Below are 17,543 nucleotides of genomic sequence, written 5' to 3'. Positions count from 1 at the left end.
TGATAATTATAGCTAACGCATTTCAATTAGTTTTATCCTTTTCAATATTGCTCCCTTAGATCAAAATAACAAACAGCCATCCAATTTTAAATGTGTTTTTCCATCTTTTTACAAGTATATGTACTTACATAACTTGACATTGCCGTATATCTACATTATAATCACTGGTCAAATTTTACAAGTGACATGTGGTTTGGCATATGTGGTGTGCATTTAGAAAGTAGAATGAATATCAGAAGAGAGTAAATCCAAAATAATCGATTTTAACATTTTTATGTCGTCGCGCGTAACTAATAAAGTAAATTTTCTAAAACTGATATATTTCAAAAATAATAACAACATAAAGTTTTATATACGTTGCAAAAAATATATAATTTTAAAATTAATTACTTTCTTATTTAAAAATGTATAATGTTTAAACTTGTGCATTTTTAAATAAAAAAAGTATTTAACAAAAATTTACTGTTTTATATACAATAAGATTTCTTATATTTAAATAACAAAATTAATTACATATAATTTGATTCCATATGAAAATATGTATATACTTTTTCATTAATTTTGAAAGTACAAATCTATCTTTTGGACTTACATACTTCCGTTTTTATAACTAATATTATTGCGAATTATTCGTCGCAATGAATGACTGGCATTAAACTAAAATGGAGGAACATGACTATTTTGATTCGTATTAGAGAGCAATACAAAGAACCAACACCGATCAGTCTTGAAATTATAGTAACCAATAAGATACCGGTCTTATACACATTGCAAAATATATAAATATAGAAGAATAACAACTAAGATTTTCGTAACTATTATGTGGTAGTTAATAATATTATAATATTAATTTATAGGCCCTTGCATAAAAAATTGATCGCAATTCAATACGAGTCGACTTATGCTTATATTGGGCTCATATTGGGCAAACAATGCACAGAAATCTGTAATATGCATGCTTCTCGTGTAAAATAGATAATGTAAAAAAAAATTCTTTACAATCATTGACACGTAAAAGTGCTGGTGTATCTTTGTAAATATTAATTAGATTAATTATCTGTATATAATAATTAATTACTATTAGTTGGCAAATTGTGTTCTTTAATTGCATAAAGTAAATTTTCCTCCGCAAGAACTATTCGAGAATCTTTGTGACATATATTATGACAGTTAATCTTTATTAAAAATTTTTATAGGTAATTGTAGTCTGAAGTCACTGGACCTACCTAATACGCAAATATTTAAAACATAGCACATAACATAATAAAAATCCCAACCCGGTATAATCAAATTACTTGACAATACGAATATATCATATAACAACTTCGATCCTTAGATATCTTTGCGAAGCTATTTTGCAAAAAAAAAAGAAAAAAAGAGAACAAAACGAAAACAAATACATAATACTCGATTTAGAATAAAATTAAAAAATTTTTAATAAATTGTATATGAAATTTTTGTTCATTTTTCGTTTCATTTCAATGTAATAAATAAGTATAAATAATTACAATATATTGGAATACATATTGTCGTGATAATAGAATTGATATATATATATACACAACATCATACGGATGCTTTTTGAGAAATTTCGAAATTGTTATAAAACAAAGTTCTTAGAATGCTTGCATGTATTTATAAGTTTTAAACGCTTGGATATCTATGGATTCCTCTTCTTTTCTTCCTTTCTAAGTGCTTCACGTTAAATTAAACTAAATCACATTTTAACATAGTTTAAACATCATATGCATACAAAAGGCGGTATGTTAATGAATTTCTTAGAAATAAAAAAATACTTTATATTCATTAACAAAAAAATTAATGATGTAACAATTACTTGATAGTAATTTGATTAAAAAAAGGAAAAATGAAGACTTTAGATAAGATTTACTTGTATAGAATTAAACGACACGGACGACAAAGATAATGTCTCCGAATTATTCTATGTATGGCAATGCTAAAGTGTTACCAAAGGACACTTTCGGATATATAAAAAATTCATGTACTTTTATAGTATAATATTAAAAATGTACGGCGCGTATATAACATAGTATATGTATATACGAAATCGAATAAAAACTTTTAACAGTAGACCCAGTGCTTTAGACTCAGCACTCGAATACCGTTACGGTATAATTGTCTGACGGTTTAATTGTCTTCATTGTCAACTGCGCGTATACGCGTACAGCCGTACATATTCGTTAAATATTTTCTTCTGTGAATACGCGTACGCGTTCTTTTTCGATCGAATACAATGGAAACGTCGATTGCCGTTATCTATATGTACGTCGATTGGCGCTAAATAATCTTAACTAAATTTCGTAGTACCGACGGTAATCGTAGCTATACAATTTAGAAGAGGACAGTGAATTGCTAACCAGTTAGCATAACTGTTCCACGTAGAATTCAAGTTGAACCAAGCCAGTTAGAAAACCGGTTCAAAACTAGAATTAACACCGTTGTTACAACTTTGACGATTTCAGCTTCTAACATGCCACAAGCATGTGGAAAAGCGTCCACAAAGCGTGAAGTACGGATATACAAAAGCAGGTATTTTTACTCACGTAAAAAAAAAATAAAAATAAAATTGTGATTTTTCTGAGGATGTTTTGCATTTAAACATAAGGTAGCATATGGTACCTTCAAACTACTATAACAGTAAATAGTAGATTAGTAAATTGCCTCACACAGAAAGCCTTGTTTCGTAAGTGAGGTGCTAAGATCAATATGCCATTTTATGTGTCTTAACTTCCCCAGTTTAATCACAACTTTCTAGTAGAAATGTGAGTAAAAGCACCTTATACTCTTACATCGTGGTTCTGGGAAAACTTGTCAAGCTATTCCAATACCCGATCAAAGTGTAAAAGTATGGTTCCAGTTTTCTGAAACTGTACACTGTAATCTCGCTATAAATACAGCGCGAGCGATTGCGCTGCGAGTCGTTCAACTCGTCCCGACTGCAATAATAAGAGAGCCAAATGAACGTGACAGAACGTGATAGATGATTTGGCGATCCTTATTCAATTCTCGGTATTTACAGGTTCGCGCGCGTGATGAATTCGCACATGCTTGTTGTGGTTGGATTTGGTGCCACTGGACTTGCCGCAAATGTGACACGTGTACGGCCGCGCGCCCGAGTGCACCCGCAAATGCTCTTTAAGATAGTACGAACGGTGGAAGGTCTTGTTGCACACGTCGCACGTGTATGCTTTGTTTTCTTCGTGCTCCTTCACGTGTCGTAGACAGTTGTACTTGCGGATGAACTGCGCGCCGCAATAGTTGCACGTGTATGGGCGCACATTTCGATGGGAATTCATGTGCGCTGTGTAATCGCTATGACGATAGAACGCCGCGCTGCATTGATTACATTTGAACGGCTTGGTACTGCGTGCCGCGTGCGTCCACTTGTGTAATTGCAGATTCCACTTGGTGCTGAACGCCTTGGAGCAGACCTGACACTCGTACGGCCGCTCGCCGTTGTGCACACGCATATGTACCGCCAGCGACGATCGCAGGTAGATACACTTGCAAATCGGGCACTCGACGTTCTCGCTTTCGCGCTGAGCGTCGGGAACGAATCGGCGATTGTGGGCGCGACGCATATGACGCGTCAGACTGGCCATGTGGATAAATCGTTCATTGCAGTACGTACACGCCTTGGGCTTCTCATCATGCGTCTCCTTATGCCAGGCGAGCTTCTTCTTCGTGTGGAACACTTCGCCGCAGTGGCATATATAATCTTTGAGCTTCTTCTTGATGTTGAGGTGATGCCTGTTTTTGTGCTGAGTCAAATTTGAGTATCTGCGGAAAGTTTCATTGCACAAACTACACCTGACGGGTGCATTGCCGGTGTGACCATTGGTGTGCTCCTCCAGCTTTTGCTTGGTGAGGAACGCTTTATCGCATACGGTACACGGGAACGGTTTGATGCCCATATGACGTTTCATGTGAAGCTTAAAGTTCTGCTTGCGATAAAAATACTTGCCGCACTGTCCACACTCTAATGGATGTATCTTCAAGTGAGCGTTAAACAGGAACACTGATGGAAATTCTTCATTACATATCTGGCACTTGGAGGTCTCGCGTATGCGTTTGTTCACGTCAGTGATGTGCATGCGTCGGTGATGCGTCTGCAGAGACTTCTCACTATTGAATCGCTGATTGCATATCGTGCAAATCACCTCAATGTTTGACGGTATCACCAGATTCTCACCGATTTTCTGGTCGGTCTCGGCCTTCGTCAGGCCGTCTGATCCAGGTTGTGACGGTGGCTGCAGCTGATGCAACAACGGCTGCTGATGATGGTACATGTGCTGTTGCATATGTATACTCGGCATGAATATATCGTCGAACATATTCATGCGACTATCCAACAACTTGATGTCCTTTACTTCTGGCTGATCCAATTGATCTCTACTACTACTGGGCATCGCATCCTTATGCACAGTTGTACTATGAACTCTACGTTCCTTTGGACAATCAAATACTTCGCTACAGTGGGAACACTTGAATGTACGTTTGGTCGGTGTCTTTCGATCTCGATCCAAAAACAAACTCGACGTAAAGTGCGTGGCTAACGATCTACTGTCCAACAATGGTCCGCTGATTTCGTTATCGGATCCTTCCGATTCTTCCCAGCTTTCTCGAGCCAACAGATCGTAAGAGGTGGACATGCGCGAAGATTCTTGACCCATGTACATCTATACAGTAAAAATGCATTTTAGACATACGAATTATACATAATTAATTGCGTAAATAATCAATACATATATATTGATATTCATCGTTATTATTTTTAAATTTATAAATAATAACAAGAGATTTTATATCTGTATGTATTACTAAGTTTATCATTATTTAACTTGCACAACTTTTAACTTAACTACATTTATTTTTATGTAATTAATATACATATATATAAATTATACACACATATAAATTATCATGTAGCAGTATAATGTAACATGATAATTTTCTTAATATTTTTTGGCTATAAACTTTATATTATATTTATATAATACAAAAAAATAACAAAACATGTTTAAATATGACAATTTTATGATAATATCGATAAAACAATAACAATTTGAACAACAATTTCATAACAATTTTACAAAAATTTTTAAAGAATAATACAATAAAATGTATAATAAATATTATTCTTTTCAATAATTAGAATTGTATAATTGGAATGTATATAACTATAACTCAGAATATTTCAATAATTAACTGTAAAAAAAATCAATTTAATAATAATAAATCTTTTAATCATAATATTTATTACAAAATAAATAAAAAAATTCTTTTCACGTGTTGTATTTTTTATTACATATAAAAAGTATCTTTTATGCACATAAAAAAAATCTGCGGATGCAGTTACGAATCAAAACATTATGCAATGTCTTTACGAATATAAAAGACGATTACAAATGCCGAATTGTATAAATAATAATAAAGATGCAAATAAAAAAATGTACAATACAAAGAACCTGTAGTGTAAAAATATGAAGAATAATATAAATTACAAACCTGCCATGCGGACTGTTCCGTGCAGCCATTGCTTTCTTGCTCCGATAATTCACCTCTAGGTGGCATAGTCTCATCAGCACGCATATTAATACTCTTCACCTCCTCGTCAACACCTATTGCACCCTCGCTACTTGCCATAGATTGCTGGCTGGTTGCACTCACCGCTTTCTGAGACGAGTCACTTATAAATGTACTAGGAACTAATATTTGCAGTCCGTCGAATTCAAAGACATTCATTGGCCCAGCGTGAGCATCTTCATTTATATTGAGCAGTTCCATCGATTGCTTCGGCATCAATGATTTGGCGGAGTGAAAGTTTCTAGATTCGGTACTGGTTGTGGGGTTTATTGATTCGGAGAGATTCAAAAGGTTTTGAGTCTTGGTGCTGGTCGTAATGGAATATGACTCGTGCATCAAGACGGATGACTGTGAATGTATCACGGGAAATGAACTAATGTGCTCGGTTATCACTGATTGATGATACGCGTAACTGCTGCTCGATTCTTGAATCTTTGCAACATTTCCGCACACCGCCACCTGCGTTTCCTGACACTGATTATCAGTCTTAATTTTCTCCTCATCTATCTGTGAACAGTCGATCGGATCTTTCTCCGTGGTGTTACCTACACCATTACTATCCTCATCGTGAGTTACGCTATCACTGTCCACGTGATGAAACGAATGTATGGACGTGGGTGAGCATGGTTTGCTGAGATCCTTCCTAACTCTTAACACAGAAATGCCACTGATTGCGGACAAAGGTGTGTGCGATCTGACGCCGCAATCCGCGAAAGGCGTATGCGGACTGGGAATCTCGTCAATGTCCATGTTCGCCTCGTCAAAATTGTCCTCTTCGTCGATCTTCTCGTCCATGTTTATATCAACGTTAACCTTCTCGTCCAAGTCCACATCCGCCTCGACGTTCGCGTCCAAGTTCTCGTAGTCCTCCTCCTCCTCCTCCTCCTCTTCCTCGTCGTCATCGTCGTCGTTATCGTCATCATCGTCATCGTCGTCCTCGTCGTCATCGTCGTCGTCGTCGTCGTCGTCATCGTCATCTTGTATGACCGCGGCGTCGTCGAAATCAGCACGGTGACGATATGCATTGAGATTTTCGCATGATCCATGCTCCGATCGCGAACTATAACGACGGATGACTTTGCGGCTCTTCCTTCTCGTGACTGGAGACGTAGGAGCTGAAAAACTATATTTATAATTATCAGAATGCAAAGTTTTTTCCAATCTGTCTAGAGTTTCATTCGTTTTTGAGCAGTCTACTCTAGGTGACGAACAAGTCTTATCTGACAATCTTTGTTCGTCGGTCGAGTAATTGCTCGAGTCCCACTTGTTCCCTTCCTGCACGTTGGACAATACGTGATCCTTCTCGTGGGAATCCGGAATGCCTACTATATCATGAATAACGCTCTCCTCTCTATCCAAAGTGGTCTTTCCTTTCGCGTCCGCCAATTTTTCCTGATCGTTTCGCGTATTACTTTCTTTCTGTAGAGATGCGTTATTAAGCTCCGTTTCCATTATGGTAATCAAATTTTCTAGTTTTTCAACCGAGTTAAATTCAGGTTGAACAGAATCTTTCAAGGTATTTACTGGTACTAGATCACGCGGTGATCCAACATTAATGTCGACGTTGCTGCTGCGACTTACAGGTCTATCGTCAATTATCATTTCAGAGTCATGTTCGCAAGCTACGGAGTCAATGTCAATTGTGGGTGTTTCTCTATCGGATACATTCACGTATTCCTCTTCGGTCACATGCCGTGTAAACTGTTGTGTTTCTGGTTGCTCGTACGTTGCAGATTTACACTGTAAGTCTGTGGTCAAAATGTTATTCAATGGCTCTTCGTCCACCACGTCTGGCAATACACTCTCCACTTTGTCATCGGTGTTATCTACAGCGCAAGTGATTGTAATAGATCTAGAAATAGCATTGTATTCGTGCACAGTGCTGTCGTCGGGAGATGTAGAACTATGTGTTTGCTGTCCCCGGTGATTCATCGGCAGCATGCTGTTGTCGCTCTCTTCTCTCGTTCTGATGGATGTGTCCTTGTTCTGCAGCACAGGTGATGCTGAGAGATTAACATCTGGAATAACTTGTCCGGATTCAGACTCCGTCTCTGGCAAAATCTCAGGCAGAATCTGTTTCGGTTCAGGACTATTTACAGGAATCGTCAGGGTTCTGACGTTGCTCTCACCGGCCATAGTGACCACTGGCCGAACCCTCGTCATTGCGCCAGGAACAGCTGCAACTGGTGAGATCATTTGGACGGTGGGTATTTGCTGTTGGTACATACCGTATGGATTGTACAGCATCTGCATCATCTGATTGGCTTGCGGCGGTGCCATCGCATACTGCGGTATCATCATGGTCCCATTGTTCACAAATTGCTGATAGCTAAATGAAGTGAACTGCGGTGGCATCATGGTACTTATGGGCGGACATTCAAAAATGGGTCCTACAGGATACGGAGAGTGAGTAGAAATGTGCGTGTTCTGTGAGACTTGGGAGGACGTTTGGGGTGCCTGGATGGAGGTAGGAGTCTGAAGCGCAGCTTGCGACTGCAGCGATAATGGTAATGACGTTGCTCCTGGTGCTGGTAGAGCTTGTTGCTGTTGCGATGAGATGCTGGCTTTGATGAGAGCATCTATAACCTGTTCCTTGGGATGAGTATCCAAATGCTTCTGCAGACTGATGCCCTCGCGCAAATACAGGGTACACACAGGACAGGCCACGGCCCCGACGGACGTTCCCATACCGTTGAGCTCCATCGTTACCTACGGGCCGGCGATCAACTTTACACGTAAAATCGAACTAGCAGAAGAAAAGCGTTCCACGCGTACGTATGACGAAGCAATACAACAAACGGACCTTATTGTACATAGGTTTCTCTATCCGCTTCTCGTTTAAGACCAATCGCAATCGTGTGTGTATGCGTATCTATCTCTCTCTCTCTCTCTCTCTCTCTCTCTCTCTGCCTGTCTGTCTCTTCCTTTCTTTCTCTCTCCCTCCTTCTCTCTTTCTCTGCCCGTACTGGCCACGCTTCTCTCTTCGTGTTGAAACGGAATAATCGTCGCCGGGGCGGTTGTCTCGCGTCACATCTCGTCGCCTATCGGGCACGCGGTCGCACACGCACACGGCACAGCTGCACATCGCTGTGCCCCAAAAATATCGACATCCATGACTGTTCCCGTAACGCCTGACAGCCGTATGCGGTGCTGCGTGTCCTGCTTGTGTGCGGTGTACCGCGAGCACCAACGGCAGTGGCGGCGACAGCGGTGGCGGCGGCGGCACTGGCTCGCCGCCACCAGACAAATCGATATCCTGTTAAATCGCCAGCCAGCCACCAGCCTCCCCAGCCTGCCTGCGCTTATTAAATTACACCTGCCTGCACGCGGCGCGGCCGACGCACGACGGACGGACGGACGCGTGTTGAGATTCCAGGCACACGCGGCACTCGTGCACACGCACACGATACCTCCTTAGCAAGACGACTATCACGATGGCATGTCTCCTTCCTTTATCTCCCTTCGACGGCACAGTCCCAGTCCCAAAAACACAACAGAAAACAGCGACGGGCGATGATAATTCCGTCTGGGAACGGGAGCGACAAGAGCTACCAGAGGGGCTAGGGATGACATGTGGCGCTCCCTGGTGTCTTACCACCCACGACGCTCTCAGGCGTTCGGGGCGATTACGCATGTGACACAGTCTGGTAACATCTGTTCCCATTACCGACTAGGACTGCGGTCAGTTGCCACTACGAATGCTTTGAAGCGTTTGATTGACCAATCAAAAGAAAGAGTTATACAAACTGACCAATCAAGAAACGCTTCAAAGCATTCGTAGTGGCAACTCGACCGCAGCCTAGAATAGATGAAATGAGAGTGTCGCGACTGTCGCCCAAAGACATAGAGAATGGACTGCGCGATTCGTGTATCAAAATGGTCAACAAAAATAAGAAGAGAGGGACCGTGGAAGACGGCCATCTCCTTCTCATTCTCTCTTCCATTACACCATGGAATGGAAAAAGATAGAGATGGCCGTCTTCCACGGACCCTCTCTCTCATTTTCGTCGACACATTTTGATACTACATAGATACAGGATCGCGCAGTCCATTCTCTATGTCTTTGCTGTCGCCAGTATCCGGAAACTGCCATTTTCAGGCAAAATATATAAAACACATTGCGGTAATTTCGAAACATGAAAGTTACAATGACCAGTATCACAGGCTGCGTTCCGTTTCAGACATATGCGCGCATTCCCCTATAGTATACGTTACGCTCACTATATAAAATGCGCGCATATGTCTGTAATGGGCCTTCTACAATAAGCCGTAAGTCACAAATCAAAAGTCATAAGCTAGAAATGGACCAATCACAGTCGTCAATTTTTAATTTCTTACTTCCGATTTAAGACTTATGGCTTATGTAGGATTCACACTGCGTCCGACATCCGATGTACGATATCCAATAGGAGAGCTTGTTTTCTTGATATATAACTAACAATATTTTGTAATAAGCTCTGCTATTGGATATCGTACCGTCGTACGTCGGATGTCGTACGCAGTGTGAATCCTACATTATTGTAGAAGACCCATAACGGAACGCAGCTCTAGGGCCGGTATTCATAGTCAGTTCTTAAATTCAAGCCGTCTTAAGTTCAGTCTTGAGGAGTTACGAACCAATCAGAGGGCCGCTTTAGCATCTTAAGACATTACTTAAGACAGTCTTGAAATAAGAACCGACTATGAATACCGGCCAGAGGGCCGCTTTAGCATCTTAAGACATTACTTAAGACAGTCTTGAAATAAGAACCGACTATGAATACCGGCCTAGATATCAGAGGAACGCAACCGGCTTAAGTCAGTATAGCAAAACTACTAAGAAAAGTATTAAAAATGGCATCGTTTGCAGACGAACTATGAAATTCACCAATCGTCTGGTAGTCAGCCATTTTTAGTACCACTGAATGAATGTCATGATTGGCTGACAGTCAACTAATCAGAATGCGGCACACCGGTTGCGCTTCTCTGATATCTAGGACTCTACACAGACCTAGGCTGTCTTCCCATAGTCCCTTTGCCAGTCAGTAAAATAATATTACTAGAGTGACGTCATCTTACTGACTGGAGAAGTGTTCCCATTATCGCCAGTAAAAAGTGACGTCAGGATTTGTTGCGTTTCTATGCCCTACGCTTTCTACAGTTTTCGTTTCATATTACAGTTTCATTTCATATTTTCGTCATCAGTGATCTTCATTGAATAGGTAAGTAAATAATATATATTCCATGTAGCAATGTTTACTTGCAACTCTGTAATATTTCGATACCGGAACGAAATCGTTGTCTAACCTCTTTAGTCGCCGGGATCAATTATTTTAAGACATGGGTACCGAAATATTACAGAGTTGCAAGTAAACATTGCTACATGGAATATATATTATTTACTTACCTATTCAATAAAGATCACTGATGACGAAAATATGAAATGAAACTGTAATATGAAACGAAAACTGTAGAAAGCGTAGGGCATAGAAACGCAACAAATCCTGACGTCACTTTTTACTGGCGAGAATGGGAACACTTCTCCAGTCAGTAAGATGACGTCACCTTAGTAATATTATTTTACTGATTGGCAAAGGGACTATGGGAAGACAGCCCTAGTTTACACCCAGCAGCTAGAGGCCTAGAAAACAGAGATGCGACATTGCGTCGGTTGGGTTAGATAACCACCGCCATTTTAATTCAATATAAGTGCTCTTGACCAATAAGCTAATGACAGTTGATGCAAAAGGTAGAAAGATTAGATTAGGTTAGGTTAAGTCCGATATTAAATATTCACACAAATAAGAATACTTACACCATAATAATAGTTTTTTTTATTGCACTTCGACACTGTATTGTCTAAATTTTTCTATATATATATATATATGTATATACGTTATAAAACTATATCTATTAGATTAGTGAATTAAAATGGCTCTCTTATCACGTGATTTAGACAGCCAATCAAGCCATACCCTTCAATGACGCATCTCTGTTTTCTAGGTCTCTAACTGCGACGAAGTGAATCGGGGTTGAACGGCTTAGTGACCCTCTAATAAGAGTCTGGACACGTGAAGTCCGCCATTATTCGTCGAAATTGTGCGAGAGAGAAAAAATCATGCTATCTCATTCTAGTGGCGCTGTAAGTTGTAGCTGATTGTAGCTCTACAAACTTCATAGTTTCTGTTTCTGTTTCGTCTCGCCTCATGCATCGTATCATTTTTAAGACCAGGACCATTAATATTCGAAGAAGAAGAAGAATCATTATGATTAATATTATTATATTATATATTATTATTATATTATTATTATATTATTATTATTATTATTATTATTTATTATTATTATTAATATTATTATATTATTATGATTAATATTATTATTTATATTATTTTTATTATGCGTTAAAGGAATATATGTTACATTTTTGTTATATGTTAAATATAATAATTACAAAAACATTTTTATTAAATATAAATACTGTATATCTAATATACATAAATAATATGAAATATACATGAAATATTTTTTTCTGCATAAATATACTACTTTATTTATTCCCTATTGGTGCTACCTAAGTATTTTTTGTTAAGAATTTTAAAGCATTAATTGTATTATTTGTATTTAAATTTAATTTTTATTAAAGTTTCTTAATCTTGTAATATTTTTATAAATTTTATATATTCTTAATATATTAATTTTTATATTTTCAATCTATTTATAATACTTACTTAATTGTTGTTTTTATTTTATGAAAGACATATTGCAACGTTTTTTTTACATAAAAGTTTTTATAGAAAATATTTAATAATGTTAATATAAGTTAAATAATAATAAAAATAAAAATTGTAATTGATTTTACTTTAATTTTTACGAATTTATTAATTTTTACAGTTTATAAATTTAAAGAAATTTGCGGGAATGGATGATAAATGTCGGACCAATCACAAACCGGGGAGAAGGTGGCCAGACTCTTATTAGAGGGTCACTAGAACGGCTAAGTGTAAACTAGGTCATTCTTCAATGCGTAATCTGATTCCGACCTTACTGCTTACGTCTAAAGGCCATCACATGTACGAAATTTTAGTAGGAATCGTAAGGTCTTAAGGAGCCTACAGACCAGAGCGGCGCAGCGGTAAAGCGGCGAGCGATAGCCAATGAGAGCCATGATTTTGCGTAAAAGCATGGCTCTCATTGGCTATCGCTTGCCGCTTCACCGCTGTGCCGCTCTGGTCTGTAGACTCCTTTAAGTAAATCGACCAATCACAATCAAGATTACGATCTCACATTTTAATACGCTAAACTGTGATTGGCCGATTTACTTAAGACCTTACGATTCCTATTAAAATTTTTGTACACCCACGGTAATTAATTCTGTCCCTCGGATATTTTCACAAAATGAAAAGTGACCACCTTTCTATATTAATTGTCACAATCCATGCACGATTAACGTTCAGTCGCAACCACAGACTTCTATTATATAGAAGTCTGTGGTCGCAACGTTAATCGTGCATGGATTGTGACAATTAATATAGAAAGGTGGTCATTTTTCATTTTGTGAAAATTTCCGAGGGACAGAATTAATTACCGTGGGTGTACGTGTGATGGCCTTTACTGCCTTAAATTTTTTGTGTGCCATAGCCTTTAAAGGCGCAGGTTCAATGGGGATTCGTAACTTTAAGGCCTATCGCACATGAAATGCATAACTGTGCATAAGCATAACATAAGGCCGTTGGACCAATGAGCATCCAGCATAAAGACGCCATATTGATTAACATAAGATGCTCATTGGTCCAGCGGCATTACGTTATGCTTATGCACAGTTATGCATTTCATGTGCGATAGGCTTTAAAGCCCCAACACTGACTTTTGCATAATGCATAAAGCATGTGCATAAGGAATTTCATTGGCCCATTTTCTTATGCATGAGTCAATGGATCAATCAAATTCTTTATGTATATGGTTTATGCGTTATGCAAAAGTCTGTGCTCCCCGCTTAATGGTCCGTATTGAGAACGCATTTTTATCGATAAAAGCGCGCTTTTATCTCTGAAATTCTATAGTATACGTGACGTAAACTACAGCATGTTAGCGCGTTCTGAATACGGGCCAATATAACCTTAAGCCCATTTTACAATAAAGGTCTGAGCACAAGCACTGCCGTAACATTTTACGACATACTTAAGCGGGGAGCACAGACTTTTGCATAACGCATAAAGCATGTGCATAAGGAATTTCATTGGTCCATTTTCTTATGCATGAGTCAATGGACCAATCAAATTCTTTATGTATATGGTTTATGCGTTATGCAAAAGTCTGTGCTCCCCGCTTTAAGTTGTAGACGTAAATAAAGCGGGGAGCACAGACTTTTGCATAACGCATAAAGCAAATGCATAAGGAATTTCATTGGTCCATTTTCTTATGCATGAGTCAATGGACCAATCAAATTCTTTATGTATATGGTTTATGCGTTATGCAAAAGTCTGTGCTCCCCGCTTAACGCACAAGCTTTGGCGTATCGGCGTATGACGTGTTTATGCTCGCTATCGAAAGATATGACAATAATGTACAACATATATAAACACGTCATACACCGATACGCCAAAGCTTGTGCGTTACTTACGTCTACAACTTAAATTTGTCACCTGGGCCACTCAAATTTAGTAGAAGAACTTAAGTATGTCGTAAAATGTTACGGCAGTGCTTGTGCTCAGACCCTAGGTCGTATGTTGGTGTTGGATGTCGTGTCGTAAGAAATTAACCAATCATAGTCGATTGTTTTCAACTGTGAGGGGCTGCGCAGAATAAAAGGAACAGGGAACAGAGAACAGAGAATAAGAATTTCAACCTGTCAGAAATCATGTACTGTGGAATACACACTGTTTATTCCACAGTACATGATTTCGGATAGGTTGAAATTCTTATTCTCTGTTCTCTGTTCCCTATTCCTTTTATTCTGCGTAGCCCCTGATTGATCAATTTCTTACGGCACGAGTCAATGGGCGCATTCAGCAGAAAAGAATGCTACGAGAGCGCTCGCTGTTATTGGTGTATTCTTCTAGATCATCCAATCAGAATTTTAAATCTGGAAGAATATACCAATTACAGCGAGCGCTCTCGTAGCGCTCTTTTCTGCTGAATGCGCCCAATGGGCGAGTTCAAGACGGCAAAGCGGCTAGGTATGCTTGCCGAGCGATTGAATATAATTGGTTGTTACTTATAGATCCAACCAATCATACTCGATCGCTCTGCAAGCGAACCTAGCCGCTTTGTCGTCTTGAACTCGCCCAATGATCGCATTCAGCAGACTCAACTTGCGGAGCAGATCTGTGAGCGCCCGCTGCTATTGGTTGATCCCCAGCTTATTATAGAAGTGAATAAGCTATCCTTTCTTTCTCATGCTTTCCTTCATGATCATCTTTTATCATTATTTAGCATAAATTATTTTCTGCTCTGTCAAGTGTAAAGAATTTGATATCTAAAACTTGGTGGGACATCTCGACATCAGGTTGAGTTTTTTTGGGCTCCTTTTTTATTACGAGAAAGTGGAAAGGATTAATTTTCCTTTGGTTTTACGAAAGTTTAATCCGATAATGTTTACACAGTGTATTATAGGCGCTACGTGCCACATTGCATAACCTCCAGAATAGTCTAAAGCAGTGTGTGACGAACAATTTTTATCGTACTCTTTATTCGCCTGTCGTACAGATTTCTTCGTTTTACGAAGCGATGGCAGAATGTTACGACAAGTTGTCTTGGACAGGTGAGTCTTTCTGTCATGTGAGTTAACGTTATCTCATCATGTATAATTGTAAAATAAATATTAACACTTTGGACATGTTTTAAGAACTATCGTAATAATATTTAAGTATAATTTTTTAAATAGATATTTTTTATTATAGAGTAAAAATTAATTTAATCTTAATATTAAGAAACTTTTACAAAAAGTTTGCTGAATCATTATTGAATAAAAATTTGATACACACTGTTGGCTTATTTTTAATTCACTTTTTGACGTATTGTTGTATATATTTTATTTGATTTAATATATTTTAATTATATAAACTTTATTATTTATGAATTTATGTTGGACATTAAGGCATTTAAAAAATGCTGAATTAATTTTCTAAACAATTTTTCTAAATAATTTACAATATATAAATTATTCTATTAAAATCAATAATATTGTATTAGAATTTTTGTATGCTTCTAATGGTAATTTTGTATATATTTTTCTTATATAGAAGTAAGGGATTTATTGAGAACTTGGAGGGAAGATTCTGAACGACGAAGTAAAGATGTAGTAGACTTTTGGGAAAATACTTTGATAGGAAAGATTGATCGTTTGTATAATATATATCATGAATATTTTGTTTTTCATTATTCAGAATATCTAATTCTGGAACAAGTGTGTGTAGCCGCATTGGATTGTTATCGATTACCATTAGCTGATTATTGCATTAAAATTTTAATGCGTGCCTTTCCTGGCAGCTTACGTGTTCACAAGTACCATGCTATGCATTTGGAAGCATTAGAAATGTAATTATAATATATCATATGTAAAAATATATATATAATATATATCCTAATGCTTTTTATCGATTGATTTTTTCTAGGTATGATGAGGCAATGGAAGTTTTGGATTCTATTATAAAAAGAGATGAAACCAATGCCGCACCAAGAAAACGTCGTGTTGCCATTTTAAAAGCTCAAGGACGCATTCCAGAAGCAATCAAAGAGCTTACAGAATATCTGAAAAGGTATATTTTAACATATATCTATATATAAATATGTATATATTTCAAAAGTTTTATAAAATTACATATTAGTGATATGTTAAATTTAAATCATTATTTAGATTTATGAGCGATCAAGAAGCATGGCACGAGTTGTGTGATTTATATTTACAAGAACAGGAATATTCCAAAGCAGCTTATTGTATGGAAGAACTTATATTGCATAATCCACATAGTCATTTAATTTACCAAAGATATGCTGAAATAAAATATTCTCAGGTACATATATCTAATATTTTATGATAATTTTTAAATGATTATAATCATATTAATTTACAAGAGGAATACCAAATTTGGTACAATTTTACTGTTTATGTATGATAGTTCAGCGCTTTTCTATTAATTCATATTAAAATTATAGGATGCACTTCTCAAGCATTCATGGAGAAAACACATTTAAAAATTCATGTACTGGTAATACAACATTTTTAAATGCGTTTTTCTTATAAAATTCAGCTAAATCTAGAGAGGCCATGGCTGATGTTGTTCCAACATCAAACTAACCCACAATGATTTGGCTAAATTTTATATATGTAATAGTTCAGACTTCTTACTAATTTGTGCTAAAATTATATCTGCTCCTCAAGCATTTACGAAAAAAAAAACGCATTTCAAAATCTAACATTACTACAAAAAAAAATTTTTTTGCAAATGCTTGAGGAGCGTGCTCTATAATTTTAACGAGAATTTGTAGGAGGACTAAACTAATATATATGTATATATATATATACAGGGAGGGGCATTTAAAACAGGTCACCTGAATAACTCGCTTGTTTTTGACAATAAAAGAAAAAGTGTCAAATAAAAGTTGCTTGGTTTCGAGGGGCACATAATGTGACGTCAATAATTGTTTTTTTGATGGAGGCGCTAAAAAGATATGAAGGTCACCTCCACTTTTTTAAATGAAATTATGTAATTTTTTTTAGATAACGTGATTTCTCTAATTATTTTGCAAATAAAAGTATTAAGGTAGAGATACCAAAAAACTAATAGTTTTCGAGATATTTTACACTTTATTTTGATACATATTGACACAAAATGTTAAATAACTCGTAAACTGTTGACTTTTTGATTATTGTACCTTAATACTTTTGTGAACAGAATAATGAGATAAATCAAATGGTGTAAAGAAAACACATAGTTGCGTATTTAAAAAATTAT

General features: G+C 37.3%; 2 protein-coding genes across 3 annotated transcripts in view; one reads left to right on the top strand and one right to left on the bottom strand.

Annotated features, from left to right (window-relative positions):
- Window positions 1-8,310, bottom strand: part of LOC108777646 (cleavage and polyadenylation specificity factor 73) — a 33,820-nt gene extending 25,510 nt beyond the window's left edge. The window contains 4 exon segments of the mRNA XM_018544587.1: window positions 4,101-4,700; window positions 5,530-6,543; window positions 6,595-8,064; window positions 8,194-8,310. Coding sequence (XP_018400089.1) covers window positions 4,101-4,700; window positions 5,530-6,543; window positions 6,595-8,064; window positions 8,194-8,310 — 3,201 coding nt within the window.
- Window positions 8,311-15,051: 6,741 nt separating this feature from the next.
- LOC108777642 (ER membrane protein complex subunit 2) overlaps window positions 15,052-17,543 on the top strand; it is a 3,468-nt gene continuing 976 nt past the window's right edge. The window contains exons 1-5 of one of the 2 annotated variants that reach the window (XM_018544580.1): window positions 15,052-15,094; window positions 15,192-15,349; window positions 15,831-16,125; window positions 16,203-16,346; window positions 16,445-16,601. In XM_018544580.1, the coding sequence (XP_018400082.1) occupies window positions 15,316-15,349; window positions 15,831-16,125; window positions 16,203-16,346; window positions 16,445-16,601 (630 nt within the window). In that variant the 5' untranslated portion in view covers window positions 15,052-15,094; window positions 15,192-15,315. The remainder of the gene's footprint in view (window positions 15,095-15,191; window positions 15,350-15,830; window positions 16,126-16,202; window positions 16,347-16,444; window positions 16,602-17,543) is intronic. The other variant, XM_018544581.1, reaches the window with a different exon arrangement.

The sequence above is a fragment of the Cyphomyrmex costatus genome, unplaced genomic scaffold (genome assembly GCF_001594065.2).
Source record: "Cyphomyrmex costatus isolate MS0001 unplaced genomic scaffold, Ccosl1.0 scaffold452, whole genome shotgun sequence".
NCBI lineage: Eukaryota > Metazoa > Arthropoda > Insecta > Hymenoptera > Formicidae > Cyphomyrmex > Cyphomyrmex costatus.
Note: the sequence above shows the minus strand (reverse complement) of the source record. Positions and strands in the feature narration are given on the sequence as shown.